Below are 22,857 nucleotides of genomic sequence, written 5' to 3' on the forward strand. Positions count from 1 at the left end.
TCCTCAAACTCAGTATAAAGGAAGCCACTGGAATTATCCTATCTTTTGTTTGGGCATCCCTAGGAGCTGGGAACTCAATCCACACTAGGAAAGGCATCCATTCTCAGAGTTCTTCAAGCTCAGATTCTCTCTCTAAGCCCCACCTTCTGATCCTAGAGCTGCTTGTTGGGATTATACACAGAGTAAGGTTCATTCCCCTCAGCCGGTAAACACTGGAAGATTAAGACTTCCATGGACTCCCGGAGTTTTAAAGCCACAGAGGCACTGAAGAGATTTCTTTCAGCACCCTCCCATCAGCTGTGAATGGGGAAAGCCATTTGTCCAGGTCACACAACAATCTGAAGGACCAAGCTCTTGCCTCCTTGTCTCTTCCCTTACTGCCTGAAATAATGCAATGTCAGATTCCTTATGCTTCTCCAGTCAAACCATGAGCATCACTACTTTGCCCAACCCTTTCACCCCACTTCAGAATTTCACCAAATTGTTTTAACTTTGCCTGGAAATAGTTGTGGAAGTGACTACCATTACATTAACACTGTAACGTAGAAACACTTGTTTATCAACATTTTGTATGCTTTATTGAAAGTTGACAAGTGCAACAGTTAAATACAGTGACACCTTACAACTGTGTAGAGAACATGCAGAGAAACATATGCAGATAACTACTATACAGGTAATATGCAGAAACCCCTACTGGGAAATCCATTAGCTAGAACTCCGCATTTTTCAAAGTATTCAACCAGTTCAATCAAAGGATTTCAGTGAACAGGGAGTGACTTCAAGATACTCAGCAGCTAGAAGATTGCAGATTACACAAAGTGACTAACTGTGCCAAATTCTTAAAATCTCTTTAGGGAGGTGTGTTTTGCTTCATGGGTTTTTCACGAAGATCGCTATATAAAAGACAATCCACACCTCTTCAGACTGCCAATGAAACATCTAAATTGCAATCTGTACAACCTAAATAGTAGTTACAGTCCTCTATTGTACAAAATAGTTACACTACATACACAAATATACAATAAGCAAAACAACCTTCATGGTAAGAGAGCTTAGGTCCCAGCTACCTGTCACCATTTAGTCACGCCAATAGTTTTGTGTCATCCGCTGTTTCGGAAAGAGGCACAGTCCAATTTTTTTTTAATGGAGTCTGGTGACAGTCGTCGTTTGTACAATGGACTATGTTTTCCCCTCATCTTAGGTGAGACTAAGCTTCACTCTTGACCTTCACCTCCCTTTCCAGTTCCTCTCCGGGGAGGAGAGGAAAGTCCAGCGGCAAGCTCCTCTGCTTCGGAACCCCATGGAGTACACTACTGTGCAAGCAGGAAGAACTCTTGGAGGGGGTGGGGGGTGGGGAGCAGGGGCGGGGGGGTGGAAAGGCACAACAGCTCCTCAGAATGAATGAAACCATTTCTCACGGTCCTGCCAAGCTGCATGAGGTCCCAGTATATCCATGCTAATTCTCTGATTAACCTTTAACTCACCCAACTAAGAAACTTCTTCAAGCCGAAAGCATATGAGTGTTTAATACTGGAAAAAAGAGAAAATGGCATGTGTCAGTCTCACGTCTCTTTTGCAGCGAGCAATGAAATGGGTGACGGTGGGGGCGGACCCCTCCCCTAGTACATCTTCTCGGGTCTGTTCAGTTCAGACCACAGCAGCCAGTTCTTCGGGGGCCCGGATGGCTACGCGGTTGGTCCTGAGCCCTGGGACGCTGGCTGGGCTGGGGGCTGTGTGGTCCCCTGTGGCTGTGTGGTGGCAGGGGGCGAGCCAGTCTGCAGCTGGGCCTGGAACTGGGCAAGCTGCTCGGGACTGGCCAGTGTCTTCAGCAGATTGTTCTCCTGCTCCAGCTGGGAATTTTTCTCTATGAGTTCCTTGATCTGTTCCTTGAGGACCTCCACTTCCTCTCTAACTGCATACATCAAATGGCTTTTCACCAGATCCTGAAAGGGAGAGAAGGAAGGGCGGTGGGGGAGAAAGGTTTAACGTTCTATTGACTGTTTCCCGGATTGTGAATTGTTAAAACATTTTGCACGTCTCTCCCTAACCACTGACATATCCTGCCTTTAGAGGTTCATTTAACAGGCTCCAGGGGAAAAAGACGGAATACCACCCTAACTGTACAATACTTCAGTTTAACGTATAAGTGATCAAGGTTTTGCTTTCCTTGCAGCCGTTGGCCAGGAATGCCTACGCTCAGGTTTCCTATTCGAGATGGCAAAATGCAGCCGGGCTCCAGCTCGGTGCAGAAAGAAGCCGGGCTCAGGGATGTCCAGCCCCGAGCAACGGGAGCCACGACCCCGCCCCCAAGCCTCTCCCTCCGCCCGCTGGACCGCCTCCCTCAGCACCGGCTGCAGCCAGTTCCTACAGAGCGTGTTGCCGCATTTTCCTCCCCCCAACCCCCCCTTTTCGTGATTAAGCTGACATCACAGAAACCTGGGTAGCCGTCGCAGCCAATGGGCGCTCGAGTTATTTATAGCTCCGAATTAAAGGTTCAGAGTTTGCCTAGCAACAGTGGGCAGAGAATCCCGTGAGAAGAGCCACAGGCGCTGCTCCAATAACAAAGAACGGCCAAGGCGGAAATAAAAAATAGGAGAAATCCAGGCGCAGGCTGAGACGGCGAAACTTTTCTCCAGCTCTTCATTGTGCAGGAGCCTCCACCACTGGGGATCCGTTTGGCCCTGTGTAGGAGGCTCCTTCCCGAGACCCCCACTTCTGGGGCCCTCCCCGCTCCCGGCTCCGCGGTAAACCTTAGGATCCCTAGGAAAGCCACATCACTAGCGATGTGCCCGAGACCGAAGGACACGCTGGGCCAGCGCGTTCCCAGCAATTCCCCACCAAAAGAGGGGCAGGCACCTCCGCCAAAGTCTTGACGGTTGTTTGAAATCGGTCCTGGCAAGAACATCGAATGCCCGCAGGGTCCCTTTCTCTCTCCTTAGCAGCCCCGGTATGTGGCTTCATGCTGGCAGAATGGAGACAGTGCCGGCATTTCTAAGTGTATGGAGAGCAGTCATCATCTTCTACGGATGCGCTCCTTTCATCCCAAGATACCCTGCATTTTGTACCGTGCCCACATTTAGTACAAACGATTTTTAAAACAGTACATACCATAGCTTGCTCGATTTTGTTGTCAATAGCTACCACACTTGCACCAGATGAGCTGAAAAAGAGAAGGGAAAAAAAATCAATAAATGAGACCTTTTTTCCCTATCCCAGACAAAAAGAATTCCTCAATTCTGTGGTGTTACTAACATCATTTTCTGAACATTCTTTAATGCTATGTAATATATCACCCTCCAGAAAACACCAGCCACTCTCTTCCTAACGAATATCCAGACATTTCCCTATTTTAGTGAGCCACAAAGGCTAAATTACATAATGTGGTAAAACACTGTGCTCTGGCCAGACCTGCAAAAACAAGGCTATTCGGAACATTTCAAAAAGCAACATCCATGTCACCGTAGCCTCTCAGCAATGGACAAAGGAATTCGCCGGGCTATCTTTCACCTGCATTATTACAAGGATCTCACGAGTAAATTTAAAAAAGTATCCCAGCCGACATTTACCTATTGTCAAGTCTCACAGAGGCGTTTTCGGTCCCGAGCAAGGATGACAAGAAAGAAATTGAAAAATGTCTCAGTTGGTAAACTCCTAGATCCATCGCCACTGGTCTACACCATTGGGATTTCATGCAATTGCAGCCAAAAACACCCTCGCAGGAAAAAAAAAAAAAAAAGAGGGAATACTAGCCGCTTTGTTGGGGCTAGATAAAAATCTTCTAGCTTTACGCAGCTCAGAGAGAAACAGAAACGGCAGCACTAATTGAAAGAAGCCCGGCTTCTGGGGCTTGGTGATTCCGGGAAGACGCAGATCCCACTGCCGTGCAGAGAAGGTTCCCTGGTCAGCAGCCGGGCTCCACTAGGCTCTAGTCTAGGGCTCCCAGTCTCCGTGCAAAATATATGCAGGAAAGAGCCGCGCCGATTGGCCAGCGCGCCGCTGGATCCGCCCCCTCCTCCCTTTCCCGCCCTCCTCCCGCTGCCCCGCCCCCTCCCCACCCCCACCCCGCCCCCAGCCTCCCCACCGGCTCCTCGGGTGGGCTGGCCCAGGCCGCGGCTTCAGGGGCCCAGAAGCGGGCCGCAGGGGCCTCCAAGATCAAGGAAAGACCGAGCAGTGCTCCGGCGGAAAACGCCGAGGGGTCCTGAAAATGCGATTAGGGCTCCGCACGTGCTTACGTTTAAGGGAGTCAGACCCCGTCCCTGGAGCTGCCTGTCCCTGTGGCTGCTGAACGGCGAAAGCTGCTTATTTGCAACCAGAACCGTCTGAGCTACTGGGCATGCCCAGTCCCAGCACTTAAAGACTCGCAGGAGCTGGAGTATCTCGATTTCAATTATCTCGTTGTAACAGGCAGCAGTAATTGGAGGACTTTAAGGGTGGTTTTATTTATAAAGATAACTATGTTGTAATAATACTTTTTTTTAAGCTAGTGAATTTTAGAGGGAAAAAAATCATATTTCCTTTTTGAGAGATTCTACCTTTCTATGAATTTATCAATTATGTGTAGAAACAAAAAGCAGTACATAGTCTTTGCTACGCATATATAAATTGAAGCCAAAAGGAATCTACCAGATGAAATGAGATCTTAAAAGTTCCCATTGCCATAAACCTTAAAACTGCATTTCCTTCCGTGTATAGCTAGGGGGAAAAAAAACCCCACAGGTTGAATCCTTCCTGCTGCTGCTAAGTCACTTCAGTCGTGTCCAACTCTGTGAGACCCCATAGACGGAAGCCCACCAGGCTTCCCTGTCCCTGGGGATTCTCCAGGCAAGAACACTGGAGTGGGTTGCCATTTCCTTCTCCAATGCTGAAAAGTGAAAAGTGAAAGTGAAGTCGCTCAGTCGTGTCTGACCCTCAGCGACCCCATGGACTGCAGCCTTCCAGGCTCCTCCATCCATGGGATTTTCCAGGCAAGAGTACTGGAGTGGGGTGCCATTGCCTTCTCCGTGAATCCTTCCTACATAGATCTATTTTCACTTTAAGTCCCTAAGGCAAGTTTTTAGATGTTAAGTGCAATTTCTATAAGAGTCAGTCCTTTGAGCCTTCTTACATCAGCGGAACTGAGATACTGTAAAGTCTGCGTGTCAACCTTACAGCCACACTGACCAAATAATTCCCTTCTCTAAACCAAAATTAAAAGATCTGAGTGTGAAATAGCTTAACCCGTTACATAATTTTCTTCTATTAATTTAAAATACTTGCAAGAATGTACCAACTGAGTTTAAAGTTTAATATACTATAAGTCTAAGGCCTTAGGGTCACTTGATTATTATAGGTTATAAACAGCTTGCAATTCAGTATGTTTAAGGTACATTTAAGCCTCTACAATACTGCCCTCTAATGGCGTAATCCTATAAAAACAGAAACAAAAAACAAATACTAAAGACTTTCAAATAAGCAAATTGTATCATCACAAATAATTCCAACATAAAACTTGACCACAGAACATATATAGGTACGTATTCTATTTACATACATACACACACAAACCCACATATGGTCTTTCCTCTCTCAAACATTCTCTCTTAAGCAGAATCCTTTAATTTAGGAAATTTTAAGTTGCTAGTGGAGCCTCTTAGATAAGTCTTTGAAGTTGACCCAATGTTGGCAAAGTGTGTTTGGTTTTAGAAACTGTCCAAAATGGTTAGGTACCAAATCTCGTGAAGGTGGAAGTTGATGAAAGGGCAATTAATTCTCTTTGGGGTTTAAAAACCAAGGCAGTATCATCATTCTTTGTTATTGTAAGGTTTATATTCTCTAAACTTTAAGGCTTTGCTTTTGAATAACAAATGATATTCAAGTGATATTCAAATATGTGTTGGCATATTTATAATTTACAAAAATTATATATTATGATACAAATTTATTTTCAAAAGGAAAAAACTAAGTGGAAGCTCAAAAATCACAATTTGGGAAGCAGATATGTGGTCTGTATGTCTATGAATCTAGGCACAATTATTATTTACTACATCATAGTTTCTATACCGGAGAAGGCAATGGCACCCCACTCCAGTACTCTTGCCTGGAAAATCCCATGGATGGAGGAGCCTGGTAGGCTGTAGTCCATGGGGTCGCTCAGAGTCGGACACGACTGAGCGACTTCACTTTCACTTTTCACTTTTCAGCATTGGAGAAGGAAATGGCAACCCACTCCAGTGTTCTTGCCTGGAGAATCCCAGGGACGGGGAAGCCTGGTGGGCTTCCGTCTATGGGGTCGCACAGAGTTGGACACGACTGAAGCGACTTAGCAGCAGCAGCAGCAGTTTCTATATATTTTGAAAGTTACAGTTATCATTACATGATTAAGTCATTTACAGATTTAAATGGAATGTCAAGTGCACAGGAAAAAGTAAAGCATCACTTAAGTTGTAAAAAGAGCTTAAAAAACCAAAACTCTAAGATCATATACAGAAAAGAATTTTAAATTCCCACTGGTTTAAGAAGATTAATAAATTAACTGAATTTTATTTATTTGTGATGTTCTTGAAAATAGAAAGTTACAAGCTGGTCATGTTTTCATTTCATTCATTCCAACTGATCATCCACGTATTCAGCTAATAGAAGCCAATATCCAAATTGCAATCTGTTTACCCCATATCTCTACAGTGGGACATTATGGTCATCACCAACACTTTGCTATCTTAGACACACTTGCAAGAAACATCCTTGTACATACACCCTTGAACATCTGTAATATATTTCTGGAGAATCTGCTGGGAAAAAGGATAGTTAGAAATCTATTTCTTTTCCTATCTTTTTCATAAATGTGCTAGGTTCCTTTAAGATAGATTTTCTTTTTAACTAGAGAAAAAATTTTAATCTCTATGAATGTTATAGCCTTTGTTAGATTTATTAAGTTTGACTTTCATTTCTTTTTTTAAACTTTTTATTCTGTACACACACACACACACACACACACACACACCCCCCCCCCGATTAATGATGGTGTGACAGTTTCAGGTGAATAGCAAAGGGACTCAGCCATACATACACAAGTATCCACTCTCCCTGGGGGAAAGGATAAGGGGAAAGGAGAGTTAGGGAGTTTGGGATGGACATGTACACACAGATATATTTAAAATGTGTACCCTACAAGGACCTACTGTATAGAGCATGGAATTCTGCTCAATGTTATGTGGTAGCTTGGATAAGATAGATTTTAAATTGAAAACTGAAAAGACATAATTTCAAAAAGAAGGCAACAAGATTAGAGATCTCTACAGAGGAGAGTCCATGGGTCAGGAATGTCTGAGGCCCAGAGGACTAAAATTACTTTCCAGCTATTACAGAAAGTTTCTTCCATTTGCAAAATAGAACATCTGTGAGTTTAGTGCCCAGAGTTTAACCAAGGACAGGATAAACACACGCATGCCTCCAGGAGAGACCCCTGAAGGCATGGATGATACTAGTCCCCTTCAGACACTGGGCAGAGGTCAAGAGGTCTCACTCCAGTAGGGAATCTGGATCACAGGAAAAAGCCCGGACCTTTAAGACTGGGTGGTTATCTGTTGTTGATTTTGTTGTTCTGTTCTGTTTTGCCTAAGTGCCTTTTCACCTGGATTCCAGTTCAACCACTTCTGCATATTAATAGCACATATGCTGATTCAGTGACATGTGCTCTTCTTCCAAACTTGATAGGTACAATACAGGTAAAGACCCTGATGCTGGGAAAGACTGAGGGCAGGAGGAGAAGGCGGAGGCAGAGGAGGAGACGGCTGGATGGCATCACTGACTTGATGGACATGAGTTTGAGTAAACCCTGGGAGTTGGGGATGGACAGGGAGGCCTGGCGTGCTGCAGTCCACGGGGTCACAGAGTCGGACAGGACTTAGTGACTGAACAACAGCAACAACAATATAGGTACAGTTGGTGACCCACCACTCAAACAAGATGACCTGTTTGTCCCTCTGTCCAAACTCCTTGCAAATCTAAACTGACTGCCGCAGAAGAGGCTGAAGCACAGAACCCCGAGCTTGACCGAACAGCTGTTGTCTAGGGACTGCTCGCCACCTTCCCTTTCTAGTCCACTCTCTCTAGGTGCTGGGGGTCATTTTACCAGGTTTAGCAAATGAAACTACAGGACTCCAAGTTAAAGCTGAACTGCAGATAAACCACAAATAATGTTCTATTGTTTGGGTCCTGCACACTATTGGAACAAGAAAGAATGTCAAAAAAAATTAAGAAAAATTCAACCATACTTTAAATTTCCTTGATTTCCACTGAAAAGATGGAAAATAAAGTTGAGAAAATCTTCCCCAAAATAACAGAACAAAAGAAACAGAGATGGAAATATGAGATACAAGACACTAACCGGGTCCATCGAGGAGGAGGTCCAAGAGCAAAATAGAATGAATTCCAAAAACACAGAACAGAGGGATGGCAATTACCAAGGAAACAATTTAAGAATATGTTGAGAACTGAAGGGCACGAGTCTCCTGATTATATGAGACGACCAAATGGCGACCACCATCAATGAAAAGAGCCCTACACCAAAGTGCGTCATGACAAAACTAAAGATCACTTGGGACAGAGAAAATCCTAAAAGCTCCCAAACAGAAAAAAGCAAGGTACAAACACAGGTACCAGTATCAGAATGGCTGTTTTGGCCACTGGGAAACAATGGAGAAACTGCTTATAAAATTCTAAGAGAGAAAGGTTTTTCACTTGGTCAAATCATTTAAATGTAAATGTATCACAAGAACATTTTCAGATATTTTAGACAGCAAAATGGAGGAGCAAATCAGGGAAAGGGGTTAAAAGCAAGAGGAATAAGTTCTAGAGATCGGCAGTACAACCTTGCACCTGAAATCAATAATACGATGTTGCAAATGTAAAACTTTGAGAGGGTGGGTCTCAGGTTAAGTCTTCTTACCACAATAAGATGAAAATTAAAAAAAAATAATACATTCCCCCACAAAGAAAAGATGGCATGAGAAACATGAACCAGGGACTCAAATGCTGGAGAGGAGGAAGGGAATCAACAGGATAATGAGGGATGTTCCTGGCTGTCCAGTGGTTAGGACTTCACGCTTCTACTGCAGGGGGCATGGGTTCGATCCGTGGTGCAGGAACTAAGATGCTGCACGGTGTAGTGAAAGAACCCAAAAGATGATGGGGAAGGAAATCTGGGGATGACAGTGCTAATAAGCAAACCTGTCATATATAATAAGCAACAGGTATGTAATCGTGGGGGGGAGAGAGAGCCTTTGGGAGGCAGCACTTTGTTGAGAATAAACAGAGACATGATCTAATAGAGCTGAGCATTTGTAGGGGGAGGGGGCTAAAGCCAGGTATGAACCAGATCTAATTGAACAACTAGCTAAGTTCAAAGGCAGTTTTACAGTTTTGCAGAAATCAAAAGTAAAAGAAAAGAATGTTCATAGATAAAACTTGACTATAATAATTCTTAAAATTGTTTTACTGGTTTAAAAAGTTAAGGTTACTGGGAAGGTTGTGGGAAGAAGAAATGCATGGCAGGAAAAAAACAATGTCTGTTAAGAATGGTGTAAAAGTGCTAAATCCTCGACTATGGCTTGATTATATAATGCCTACAATTAACAGAGCAAGAAATAACAGTATAAATATATCATTACATGGACATTTGTGGGTAAATTTGAGAAATTAAAAGTGGCTGCCTGCTGAGGCATAAATTTATGGACTGAAAAAAGGAAATTGCTAACTTTTGTTTCTATTCACTCTATTTTTAGGTATGTACAGGTATTGCTTTGATTAAAAAATATTTTCAAGAGGGAGAATGGGGTCTTCCAGGAGCTGCTCTGCTCCCAGGTTTCAGATGAGTACATAGCACACGTGGGGAAACTGCCTGAGGCTGGGGAAGAGCCAGCAACAGAAGCAGCAGAACAGCTTCTAGAAATCACACAGGGCTGGTGTTGCCACCAGCCTGGGTAAAAAAGAAAAAAATAAAAACTTGTAAACACAGGATGCCAGATATTTAGAAGGATAGTGCCAAAGTCACGATGAAAAGTTAGTTCTGGACTGATGGGTGGTTGCCAAGGGGAAAGGAGGTGGGAGAGGATAAGGGTTGGAATTTGGGGTTAGCAGATGCAAACTATTATATATAGAAAGGGTGAGCAACAAGGTCCGACTGGACGGCACAGGGAACTGTATTCAGTATCCCATGATAAACCATAATGGAGGAGAATATGAAACAGAGTGTATATGTGAAAAACTGAGTCACTTTGCTGCACAGCAATAATTAACAAAGCGCTGTAATTCAACTATACTTCAATAAAAAATAAAATAGATAAATATACAAGGAAGCTTTGAAAAGATCAAACTGTTTCCAAGTAACTTAATTTTTTATTGAAACAAAGCTCAGAGATATTAAATAAAATACAGCTAGCAACCAATAATTCACAATGTCTGGCATCCAATGAAAAGTCCCAGGCATACAAACAAGCAGGGAGATATGACTCACGATGGGGAGGAAAATCGATCAATCAAAATGACCCAGATATGACAAAGATGATATTATTTGTATACCAGGACACTGAAATTATTATAACCATGTTTTATATGTTCAAGAAAGTACAGGTAAACATTAGCATATTAAGTGCAGAAAACCCAATTTACAAGGATGAAACATATGATTTGGGAAAAAAGATAGGCTGATGGGATTAACAGCAAATTAAACAGGGCAGAAATATTAGTGATATATTAGCAATAGAAACTAACAAAAACAAAACAGAAAAAAACCAAAAAAATTATTATTGCTCCATATCATTGAACCGTGGAGAAATTTCAAACAACCAAATAAATCTCTAGTGAAGTCCCTGAAGAAGAGAGGAAGGGAGGGGAAAAATATTTGAGGCAATTATGGTAATTTTCTCCATATTTTATTGAAAAAAAAAAAAAAGATCCAAGAAGTTAAACAAACCTCAAGCAAGAGAATTATGAAGAAAACTACAGCAAGGTATATCATCATCAAATGGCTTAAAACCAGCGATAAAGAGATCATCCTAAAAGCTACCCAGAGAAAAGAACTAGATTATACACAGAGCAACAAAGATGAGACTGGAAGCAGACTTCTGGTTGACAGAAGAGTGTGGCAGTATCTTTCAAGCGCTGAGAGGAAATTCTGAAAAGTCTGTCAACTTATAAGTCTGTCCCCAGTGAAAATATCTGGCAAAAATAAAGACGAGGGACTTCCTTGGTGGTCCAGTGGCTGAGACTCTGTGCCCCCAATGCAGGGGCCTGCTTTCAATCCCTAGTCAGGGAACTAGATCTTATATGCTATAACAAAAGATCCTGCATGCTGCAATTGAGACCTGGCACAGCCAAATAAATAAATATTTTAACAAAGAAAAAAAAATGAGGATGAAGTTCTTTTTCAGAAAGCTGGAAGGACTCAATCACTGCCAGTGATAAGAAATTTATCACCATAAGAAATTTTGTACAAAAGAATGTAGAGCTTCAGAAATGGGAACTATGTATGTAGTTAAACACAAAAATATTTCCCTTAACTATTATTTCTCTTAAAAAAAAACCTATTATATCTCTTTTAAAAAATAACTGACTGTTTAAAGCAAAATTAGTAACAGTATATGAGTGAAGAGGGGCTATATCATACATAGAAGTAAAATGTATGACAAAATAGAACACAGACCAGGAGGGGAGAAGGAATGGATACTGCTGTACAGTTCTTAGATTACTATCAAGTAGATGTGATAAGTTAAAGATGGATTCTACAAACTCTAAAGTAATACCTGAAATAACAATACAAAGAGTTATAGCTATTAATAATAAGCCAATAAAGATAAAATGGAATCATTAGAGAAAATACAATCTAAAAGAAGTAGAAAGGAGGGATGAACAAAAAGCAAACAATAAGACAGTACACTTAAACCGACTGTAGCAATAATCACATTAAATGTAAATGTTCTCAATTAAACACCGTAATTAAAAGGTAGAGATTGTTGGATTAGATAAAAAAGCAAGACACACCTACTGCTGGCTTTAAGAAATAATTCTTTAAATATAAAGGCATAAATGGGCAAAATAAGAGAATGGAAGAAGATCCTCTATGTTAAAATAATCAAATGCTGAATGCTGAAAAGGCTGTATTTTTCAGACCAAGTAGACTGCAAGGCTAAATCATTTCCTAATGAATAAAAGGATCAATTTATCAAGAGGTCATAAAAATCCTAAGTGTTTAAACACTGATAACAGAGATTCAAACTATATTAAGCAAAAACTGATAGAACTGTAAGGAGAAATAAAAAAATCCCAAAACTGTAGTTTTCAACAATCCTCAGTAACTGAAAGACAGTAAACAGAAAATAAGAATACTGAACACTTGAATAACTGTCAAGCACTTGACCTAGCTGGTTTCTGTAGAACGTTCCATCCAGTAGCAGCAGAATACACGTTCATTTCAAGCACACATGGCACTTTTACCAGGAGACACCACATTCTGAGCCACAAAACAAGTCTCAAGAAATTTAAAAGAATTCAAATCATACAAAGCATGCTGTATACACACATTGGAATTGAATTAGAAATCAATGACAGAAAATTATTTGGAAAATCTCTGAATATTTGGAAATAACACATACCTAAATAGCCTATGGAGGTCAAATAAAAGGGAAATTGGGAAATATTTTGAACTGAGAAAAAAATAAAATAAAACATAGCATATTACATTTATTTTAATAAATATAACAACTTAGATATAATGAACAAATTCCTAGAAAAACAAAAACTACCAAAACTCACTCCAGGAGAAACAGGTAATCTAAATGGTCTCTTTTAAAAATTAATTTGTAATTTAAAATCTTCCTATGCCAAAACCCTCAGGCCCATGTGGTTTCACTGGTAAACATTTAAGGAAGAAATAATACCTATTCTATACAAACTCTCTTCCAGAAAACTCAAGAAGGGAAAATACTTCCCAAATCATTCTACAAGGCCAGCATGACCCTAATACTAAAATCAGGTAATGATGTTATTAAAAAAAAAAAAGAAGATAGCTATAGACCAATAGCCCTACTGAACAGAGATACTAAAATTCTTTAAAAAGTTTTGGCAACTTGACACCAGTTATATAATCAGGACCAAATAGCATTTATTCTGAGAAGGCAAGGTAAACATCTGAAAATCAATATGATTCTACTGTATGATTTAGTCAACAGACTAAAGAAAAATTACAGGGTCATCTCAATAGAGGCAGGAAAAAGCAATCTGACAAAATTCAACCTCCATTCATAATAAAAAAAAAACTCTCAGCAAAATAGGAATTGAAGTTCTTCACCCTAATAAAAACCATTCAGTTCACACACACTTAACAATATAAGAATGAATGCTTTCCTCCTACGATTGGAAAAAAAGGCAAGAATGTCCAATCTCAGCAATACTATTCAATATGACACTGGAGGTAATAGTAATAGGCAGGCAATAAGGCAAAAAAAAAAAAGGGGGGGGGGGGAGGAAGGAAGACCAAAAGAATGGATATACAGATTAAAAAGATAAAAATAAAACTATCCTATTAACAGATAATATGATTGTCTTTGGGGCTTTTCAGGTGGCGCTAGCGGTGAAGAACCCGCCTGCCAATGCAGGAGACATAAAAGACTAGAGTTTGAGCCTTGGGTCAGGATGATCCCCTGGAAGAGGGCCTGGCAACCCACTCCAGTATTCTTGCCTGGAGAATATCACGGACAGAGGAGCCTGGTGGGCTACACAGTCCATAGGGTAGCAATGAGTTGGACGTGCCTAAGGCAACTTAGCACAAGACTGCCTATACGGAAAATCCCTAAGAATGCACACAAAAAACTACAGGAACTAACAATAAGCGTGTTTACCTAAGTCATGGGATACAAGTTCAATCAGAAAAAGCAGTTGTATTCCTATGTACTAGCATAAACAATTAAACACTGATATTTTTTAAATTCCATTTACAATATCATAAAAACATGTGAAACAGGTGTAAAATCTAACAAAATATGTATAATATCTGTATGCTGAAAACTAAGAAATGCTGACAAAAGAAATCCAAGAGAATCAAATAAATGGTGAGATAAACTGTGTTCACCAACTGAAAGACAGCATGGGTAACATGTCAATTACCCCTCCCTACAATAATGTATAGATTCGATGTAATCCCAATCAAAATTCCAGCAAGACATCTTATAAAAAAAAAGATAAAGTGATTCTAAAATTTATATGTGAAAGTAAAAGAACTAGAATGAGCCAAACAACATTAAGAAAAGTGCTGAGGGACTCCCACTCGAGGCTTTCTGTAAAGTTACTCTCGTCAGGATAGTATGGTATTGGTAAAAGGACAGATGTTCAGAGCAATGGAATAGAACAGAGAGGTTAAGAGACAGTCTCATGCATATATGGAAACTGATTTGACAAAGATGTAAAACTGACTTCGTGCAGAAAGATATTTCCAACAAACAGTACTGAAACAACTAGATGCATATAAAAAAACAAAACCCAATTTGACCCATTCTTCCCCCACCACATGAAATATCAACTTAAAACGGACCACAGACTTAAATGTAAAATCCCAAACTATAATTCCGTGGGACCTTGGGTTAGGCAAAGACTTCTTACATATGGCACAAGAAGCACCATCCATAAAAGAGAAAAAAAAAAAAATCAATAAACTAGACTTTATTAACGTAGAGAATTTTGGTTCTGTGAAAGACACAGTTACAAGAATGAAAATACAAGCTATAGACTGTAATTAAATATTGCCAGTCACACATCTGGTAAAGGACTTATATCCAGATATATAAAGAATTCTTAAAACTCAATAGCAAGGAAACAACCCAATTTTTTAAAAAATGGACAACACTTTATCAAAGAAGATGAAGACTGGTAAAGAGCACATGAAAAAATGTTAAACATCATTAGTCATTACAGAAATGCAAACTAAAACCATAATGAGATACAGCAATGTAATTCCCTTCTCCAGGGGATCTTCCTGACCCAGGGATTGAATCCCAGGTCTCCTGCATTGCAGGCACATTCTGTATCATCTGAGCCACCAGGGAAGTCCCAATGAGATACCAGAGGGGGGAAATCTTTTAAAAATTTAACCTAAAAATATCAACTGCTGATGAGGCTGCAGAGCAGTTGGAATGCTCATGTATGTCAGGAATGTAAAATGGTATAACCGCTTTGTAAAACAGTTCAGGAGTTGCTTATAAAGTTAGACTCACTCTCCATAAAACCCAATAATCCCAGTCTAAGTTAGTGAGCGCATGCTTCTCTGTCCATGGGTTTCTCCAGGCAAGAATACTGGAGTGGGTTGCCAGGCCCTCCTCCAGGGGATCTTCCCAACCCAGGGATCAAACCTGCATCTCCTGTGGCTCTTTGCATTGCAGGCAGATTCCTTACCGCTAAGCCACCAGGGAAGCCCTTTGTCATAATCACTCAGAAGTGGAAACAACCCAAATGTCATTCAACTGCAGAATGGATAAACAAATCATGGTACACCTATACCGTAGAATACTACTCAGCCATAACAAGAAATTAAGTACTGATACACACAGGAACACGAATGAATCTCAAATATATTATGGTTAAGTGAAAGAAGCCAGAAAAGACAAACCTATGCGGACAAAAGACAGACAGACAAACAAACAAACCAGATCAGAAGTTGCCAGAGCCTTGGGGTGAGAGAGGAGAGGTTTTTGTAGAAGATGGAACTGTTTCATTTCTTGATTGTGCTGATGGTATAACCACTGTGTGTGTTTGTCAAAACTTGTAGAACTGTGTACTAAAGAGAGAAACTTTACTGTATGTAAATCACACTTTAAAAAAATGAAAGAAAAGAGTGGCTAGGTAGCAGGTGAGAAGATAAAAAAAAGGAACAGCTAATATTTTTTTCTATTCTACCTGATCTTTATAAATGCATGTGTATTTTTTATTGTGGTAAAACACATATAACCTAAAATTTATCAACTTAACCATCTTAAGTGTACAGTTTGGTATTGTAAAGAGTATATACCTTGTTGTAAAACAGATCTCTACAACTTTTTCTTCTAGCAAGTCTGACACCATGCATATTAAATAATTCCCCACACTCATCCCCCACCCTGGCCCCAGTAATCATCATGCTACTGTCCACTTCTATGAATTTACTTCTCTAGTTACCTATGCATGTATTTTGATTAAAAATATTTTAAACTGAAAGCAAAGAGAAAAGAAAAAAAAGCTATTAAAAAGTTATAACACAAGGACTTTAATACTTTCACTGACCAGACCTAAAAAAAAATGTCTATTTCAGAACTAACTGCTCTATAATTATTGGAAATGTATTATTGGGTTTGAATTTTAAACTACAATTTTGCTTTGTCTTAAAGCTATCAAATTTGTTGGTAATTAACCTGCAGAAGAACAGAGGTATATTGATACTACAGGTTTCCTAAATCTCATATGAGGATTAGAAGACTCAACAAATTACTTGCTCAGAGGAAGAATTTCAAAAATCCTAACAAAATACTAGCACATTTAAATTAACCTTTTATTTATTTATACACACACATACAAGGCTCTCTATATTTTTCCTGTCTCTTTCTGTATATTTTCTCTCTACATATATACAATTACTTTTAAATTATTTTAAAGTTCTAGAAGCAATCTCTGGTTCTTCCATACCTGTCTGCACATGCCTCTCTCTATATATATTTGCTTTATTTAATATAACTATCTTTTAAAGATTTTTTTGATGTGGATCATTCTTCAAGTCTTTATTGAATTTGTTACAACATTGCTTCTGTTCTACGTCTTGGTTTTTTGGCCCTAAGGCACGTGGGATCTTGGCTCCCTGACCAGGAACCGAACCTGCGCCCTCTGCACCAGAAGGCCTGCACTGGAAGGTGAAGTCTTAACCACTGGACTACCAAGGAAGTCCCTGACATAACCATTAATTCCAAAATAATGCCCTTATGCTCAAAGAGTCAACAGGATTCAAATGATTAACATTCTCTTTTCTCCTTTTTATCGTCATGAAAATAAGCTCCTCAAAGCCAAATTTCTTTATAAACCACTGCTTTTGCTAAATTGTGGTAGATTATGAAAATCAGAAGCCACGGGCAAAATGGGCATCACAGATTTTGAAATCAAAAAACATAAAACTCTGAAGAAGCGAAAAGTTACCCTGATTATGATTTGCTATTTCAAGAACCTTGTGCAAGTCTATCAGAAATGAACACTACTTCTATTTTACCTTTGCACAGCTATGGGAAACAGATGCTTCAGGCTCTTCTTTAACTTTTTAAAAGCAACTAGTTACTTTAAGCTGTTTTTTATGTTAATTTCCCTAAGATAACAACAATGATAAGCAGTAGAAAGAAGAGCCAGTGGGGAGGACATTAACCATGATTCTGTACACAGAGAACCTCGTAGGGCCATTAGAGCCGGTCCCTGGGGATCCTGAAACAAGCAGATGAAGCTCGGTTGAGCAGTTTTATTTACACAGGTGAAGATAAATACTAGAGCATTACATAGCTCCTGAATTTCAAAGGCAGTACAGACTCAGGTGAACATCAGCGACTGGAAGAGGTAATTCTGTGCTAGGGACGCTATGTGTTTAACAAACACCTTCTGCTTTGATCAAGGGGTGCGTTTCCATATTACAGTCTCTCAGACTCCAACTCTGTGACTTCACTGGGCCTGAGGGTTTCTTTTACTGGTCTCTGCAGAATTTTAGAGCTGAAATGGCCCGTAGAGATCATCTAGTTCTAATTTCCTTCTTCTGTAGGTTTAGAAAGTGAAGTTCAAAGACACTGTGTGCTTTGTACAGCATTTATCTCATCTACCGTAGGATGGGGCAGAGAACCACCTTCTGATTCAATATGCTGTCCTCTAGATCAGGAATCCCAGATTTACATATAGACTTCTAAACCAAGGAATATTCACTTAGAGGGGTAAGATGGGGGTGGGCTGGGAGGGAGGCGCAAGAGGGAGGGAATATATGTATGCTGCTGCTGCTAAGTCGCTTCAGTCATGTCCGACTCTGTGCAACCCCATGGACAGCAAGCAGCCCACCAGGCTCCTCTGTCCACAGGATTCTCCAGGCAAGAATACTGGAGTGGGTTGCCATTTCCTTCTCCAATGCATGCATGCATGCTAAGTTGCTTCAGTTGTGTCCAACTCTGTGAGACCCATGGACAGCAAGCAGCCCACCAGGCTCCCCTGTCCACAGGATTCTCCCGGCAAGAATACTGGAGTGGGCTGCCATTTCCAAATATATGTATAGTGATGTGAAGTTGCTCAGTCATGTCCGACTCTTTGCAACCCCATGGACTGTAGCCTACCAGGCTCCTCCGTCCATGGGATTTTCCAGGCAAGAATACACTGGAGTGGGTTGCCATTTCCTTCTCCAGGAGATCTTCCCAACCCAGGGACTGAACCCCAGTCTCCAGCATTGTAGGCAGATGCTTTACCATCTGAGCTATGAGGGAAGACCAAATATATGTATACACATAGTTAATTCACTTTGTTGTACAGCAGAAACTAACACAACACTGAAAAGCAATTACACTTCAATAAAAATAAATTAAAAATTTTAAAAGCTAAATAGTATAGGAGATACTGATAATACTGAGGAGAAAAAGAATGGAAGTCGGAATGTCGAAGATCAGAGAGGATAAATTTCAGATAGTCATCAAGAAAGCCCTCCATGAGAAAGTGACTCTTGAGTAAAAACCTGTAGGAAATGAAGGAATCAGTCATGGAAGAGCATATCAAAGAGACAGAATAGGCAGAGGCAATGCTCATCTGATATTCTTGAGTCCATACAAAGTTAAGCCATCGTGAAGCATCATGGGGATATGTGGTGAGCAGTACACAATGCAAGGGATGGCCCTGGCTTTCTTGGTACTCCGAAAGACTCCCTTCTTCTCTGGCAGAACAGTGACTGAAATCAGCATTATGATACACAGTGCATTTAAGAAGCACTGCTGAGCATTTAATAGCAATATAGCCGTAGGTATTACATACCATTTGGTATGCTCCTAAATAGTTTCTTCAATGATTATTTAGGGGTGCTTTTCACCTTTCAATAAAAACTCAGAAACTTTTCCTGCCTGCAACTATACACAAGTGATGTCCCTTTGTAGAATTATCTGTCTACAAAGTTCCAGAAATATAGAAATATAGTGACAGCCCTCTTCTCTGCATCTTCATTTATACAATTTCATGAAGCCATGAGAATCTCATAGAGTTTATTTCCTTCAGCTATAAAGCTCTTCAAAGCTACTTCCAAGTGAATATGGTAGACTGAATACAGTCAATTATATTATCCCTGTTGCTGCCAACAAACCACTAAAGAGAGAGAATCTGGTTTTAAACATAGAAGGACAGAGTAAACGTGAGAGATATCGATTTCAACAGCCTGGAAAAAAAGATGGTAATTCATCAAGCTGAAACCAAAGCAAGACATATAGAAGCAAGACAAAGCAAGACATATCAGAAGATAGCTGATATGCATTGAAGAATCCAATACTTCTAAAGCACAGGCTTCTCAAAGTGCAAGGTACAGGCAAAATGAGAGTCTGTAGAGAAAAACAGACCCTTACCTATCCTTACCAACTGAATAACTGAGCAAGGCCTAACTACTCTCTAATGGAACCACCACCCAAAGAAAAAGGAACCTGAGGGAAACTGAGGGAATGAAGAAGCTTTGAAGATGCTAAAAGTTTACATGGATAAAATAATGGAGATGGAGAGGGGTGGAGTAGAAAACAACAGAACACTACAAAAACTCATGGAAATTGAAAAACTGCTATTATAAAAGCACAAGTGAAAATTTCCTAGAATGAATGAAAAGTAAAGCTGAAGAAATATCTCAGAACCAGAACAAATACCAAAAAGGGAAAAACAGGAAAGAAGAGAAAAAACAGCAGTGTATTATTTTTTCAAAAGCTGGATTGCTCTTTTTTCTATTTTGATGTTTTGGCCATGCCATGCAGTATGTGGGATCTTTGTTTCCTAACCAGGGATAAAACCTGTGCTGCCCTCCCTGCCCCCCATAGAAGTGAGGCGTCTTAACCACTGGACCACCAGGGAAGTCCCAGGACGGCAGTTTAGAAGGACTAACATCTGCAGCAAATGTTCAATAAAAACTCAAAATTTTTGCAAACAGAACAGAGAATATGGAGGAGAAGAAAGTATCATAAAATAATGCAAGAAAATTTCCTAGAGCTACAGATCATGCTTTTTTAAATTAAAAGAGACTATCAAGCACAATCTGTTCTGTTATAAAGCATATTGGGAAAACACAAATTGTTCCAATATACAATATAGCCTATACATTAGACAACTTGAGCATAATTCATATTTCACATTTTGCTTAGGCTTATGTGTTCAAGCAATATTAGCAGAACACAGGAAACTGCATCCAGCTGGATCAGGCTGCCTGGAAAAACAAACACACACACATCTCAAGCATATTATCAGCTACTCGTAGTTTGATATCCTACAAGATTGTTTGCTATTCTTTCGCAAATCTTAACTTTTCTAACTTTGGTATATTAAAGAAAAAAAAAAAAAAAGCACTCATTCAAATCCCAAACATGTCTAACGACCCTGGTTCAAAAATAATTCCAGGCAGTGGGTTGGGATTAACTGATACACACCACTATATACAAAGTCGATAAACAAGGACCTACTGCATAGCACAGGCAACTATATTCAATATCCTATAATAACCTAGAATAGAAAAGAATCTGAAAAAGACTATAGTGTATATATACGTGTGTGTGTGTGTGTGTGTGTGTGTGTAACTGAATCAGTTTGCTGTACACCTGAAACTAACACAACTTTGTAAACCAGCTATGCTTTAATTTAAAAAAAATATATCAAGCAGTGCATGAAAAGGAAAAAAATTTAACTAATGAGGAAGAAGCTAAGAATAGGACGTTTTGAAAGACATCAGAGAGTAAGTGATATCTCTCCAGAGCAACAAGCATAAAGGAATCCACACTGTGGGCCACCAAAGAACACCTGAACTTAAAAGAAACACTTAGAGCTACAGCAACTTCAAGTGATGTGAAGCCAGTGAGAACAAGCTCTTGATAAACAGAAGAAATGGAAATCTTCCTGATTTCCAAACAAAATGAAACAAAAAACCAAGAACAACCTTTTTCACAATCAAAGAGAAAGCACTGCTGCTGCTGCTGCTAAGTCACTTCAGTCGTGTCCGACTCTGTGTGACCCCGTGGACGGCAGCCCACCAGGCTCCCCTGTCCCTGGGATTCTCCAGGCAAGAACACTGGAGTGGGCTGCCATTTCCTTCTCCAGAGAAAGCACTATCTCTACACAAAGATCTTAAATGGAAATCACTAGATGCTGCAGAAGTTGCTTCTTTTATTAACAGTGCTACTAATGACTAGTAGTCTCAAAAATCTCTATAATTTTAAAGTTTCCAGCTGTCATTCTCTGTGAAGCAGAGGATGAAGAAGAGAAAACTGCTAAAGAATTTCCAGCAATGATACACAAGTTAATGGAAAAAGGAGTTTATATATATGTACATACACATAATCAAATTTCCAATTCTGAGTTAATAGGTATTTTATTATAAGTGCACATTTGATCTAAGTCTAAGAACTATGGCTACTGACACTGTTTTATATTATTGGATGGACTTAGAAAACTAAGTTTCCAAGGATGTCCAACTCTGTTTATATCAAAATAGAAGAATTCTAGGATCCAATTCCAATTCTCAAATGGATTAGTGAAGACTGATTATTCCCAAGTCACTTCAGTTCAGTTCAGTTCAGTTCAGTCGCTCAGTCGTGTCCGACTCTTTGCGACCCCATGAATCGCAGCACGCCAGGCCTCCCTGTCCATCACCATCTCCTGGAGTTCACTGAGACTCACATCCATCGAGCTGGTGATGCCATCCAGCCATCTCATCCTCTGTCATCCCCTTCTCCTCCTACCCCCAATCCCTCCCAGCATCAGAGTCTTTTCCAATGAGTCAACTCTTTGCATCAGGTGGCCAAAGTACTGGTGTTTCAGCTTTAGCATCATTCCTTCCAAAGAACACCCAGGACTGATTTCCTTTAGGATGGACTGGTTGGATCTCCTTGCAGTCCATGGGACTCTCAAGAGTCTTCTCCAACAGCACAGTTCAAAAGCATCAATTCTTTGGTGCTCAGCTTTCTTCATAGTCCAACTCTCACATCCATACATGACCACTGGAAAAACTATAGCCTTGACTAAACTAGATTCTATCAAATATGAGCCTCTTTATGCTTCTAAGGTTCTGATATCAATGAAAATTCTCCTCATTCTCTTAATAGCATACACAATTCTATTGTTTTTAATGAACATTTTCTCATTGAAGGATAACTGCTTTACAGAATGTTGTTTTCTGTCAAACCTCAACATGAATTAGCCGTAGGTATACATATATCCCCTCTCATTTGAACTTCCCTCCCCTCTAGGGTGATACAGAGCCCCTGTTTGAGTTTCCTTAGCCATACAGCAAATTCCCATTGGCTATCTATTTTACATACGGTAATGTAAGTTTCAATATTACTCTTTCCATACATCTCACCAACTCCTCTTATGGCCTAAGAGAGAAATGCCAAAATGATGCTGACTTAGCCTTTTTAATTCCAATTAAAGTTATCACCTTCAAAAAACTCTTAAAAGCAACTATGATGTTATTTTAGTCCTTTGACTTCAGATATGTTATTGTAAAATTTCAAATCTATTTATTCCTTGATCAGTAATGTCTTTTTAATGCTGCTTTAAAGATTTTATACTTTGGAATTTGTTGTTGAGTTTCTAAGTTGTCCCATTCTTTGGAACTTCATGGAC

General features: G+C 40.0%; 1 protein-coding gene across 5 annotated transcripts in view; it reads right to left on the reverse strand.

Annotated features, from left to right (window-relative positions):
• Positions 1-509: 509 nt before the first annotated feature.
• The window catches only part of TSC22D1 (TSC22 domain family member 1), a 123,428-nt gene continuing 101,080 nt past the window's right edge, over positions 510-22,857 (reverse strand). For 3 of the 5 annotated variants that reach the window (XM_024999842.1, XM_005213604.5, XM_005213606.5), the window contains 2 exons: positions 3,109-3,160; positions 553-1,943 (listed from right to left, as the gene is read on the reverse strand). In XM_024999842.1, coding sequence (XP_024855610.1) covers positions 1,686-1,943; positions 3,109-3,111 — 261 coding nt within the window. In that variant the 5' untranslated portion in view covers positions 3,112-3,160 and the 3' untranslated portion in view covers positions 553-1,685. Of the gene's footprint in view, positions 1,944-3,108; positions 3,161-3,566; positions 3,929-4,232; positions 4,331-22,857 lie in introns of those variants that run through there. The other 2 variants (NM_001034377.2, XM_005213608.5) reach the window with 2 other exon arrangements.

Source organism: Bos taurus, chromosome 12 (assembly GCF_002263795.3).
Source record: "Bos taurus isolate L1 Dominette 01449 registration number 42190680 breed Hereford chromosome 12, ARS-UCD2.0, whole genome shotgun sequence".
Classification (NCBI taxonomy): domain Eukaryota; kingdom Metazoa; phylum Chordata; class Mammalia; order Artiodactyla; family Bovidae; genus Bos; species Bos taurus.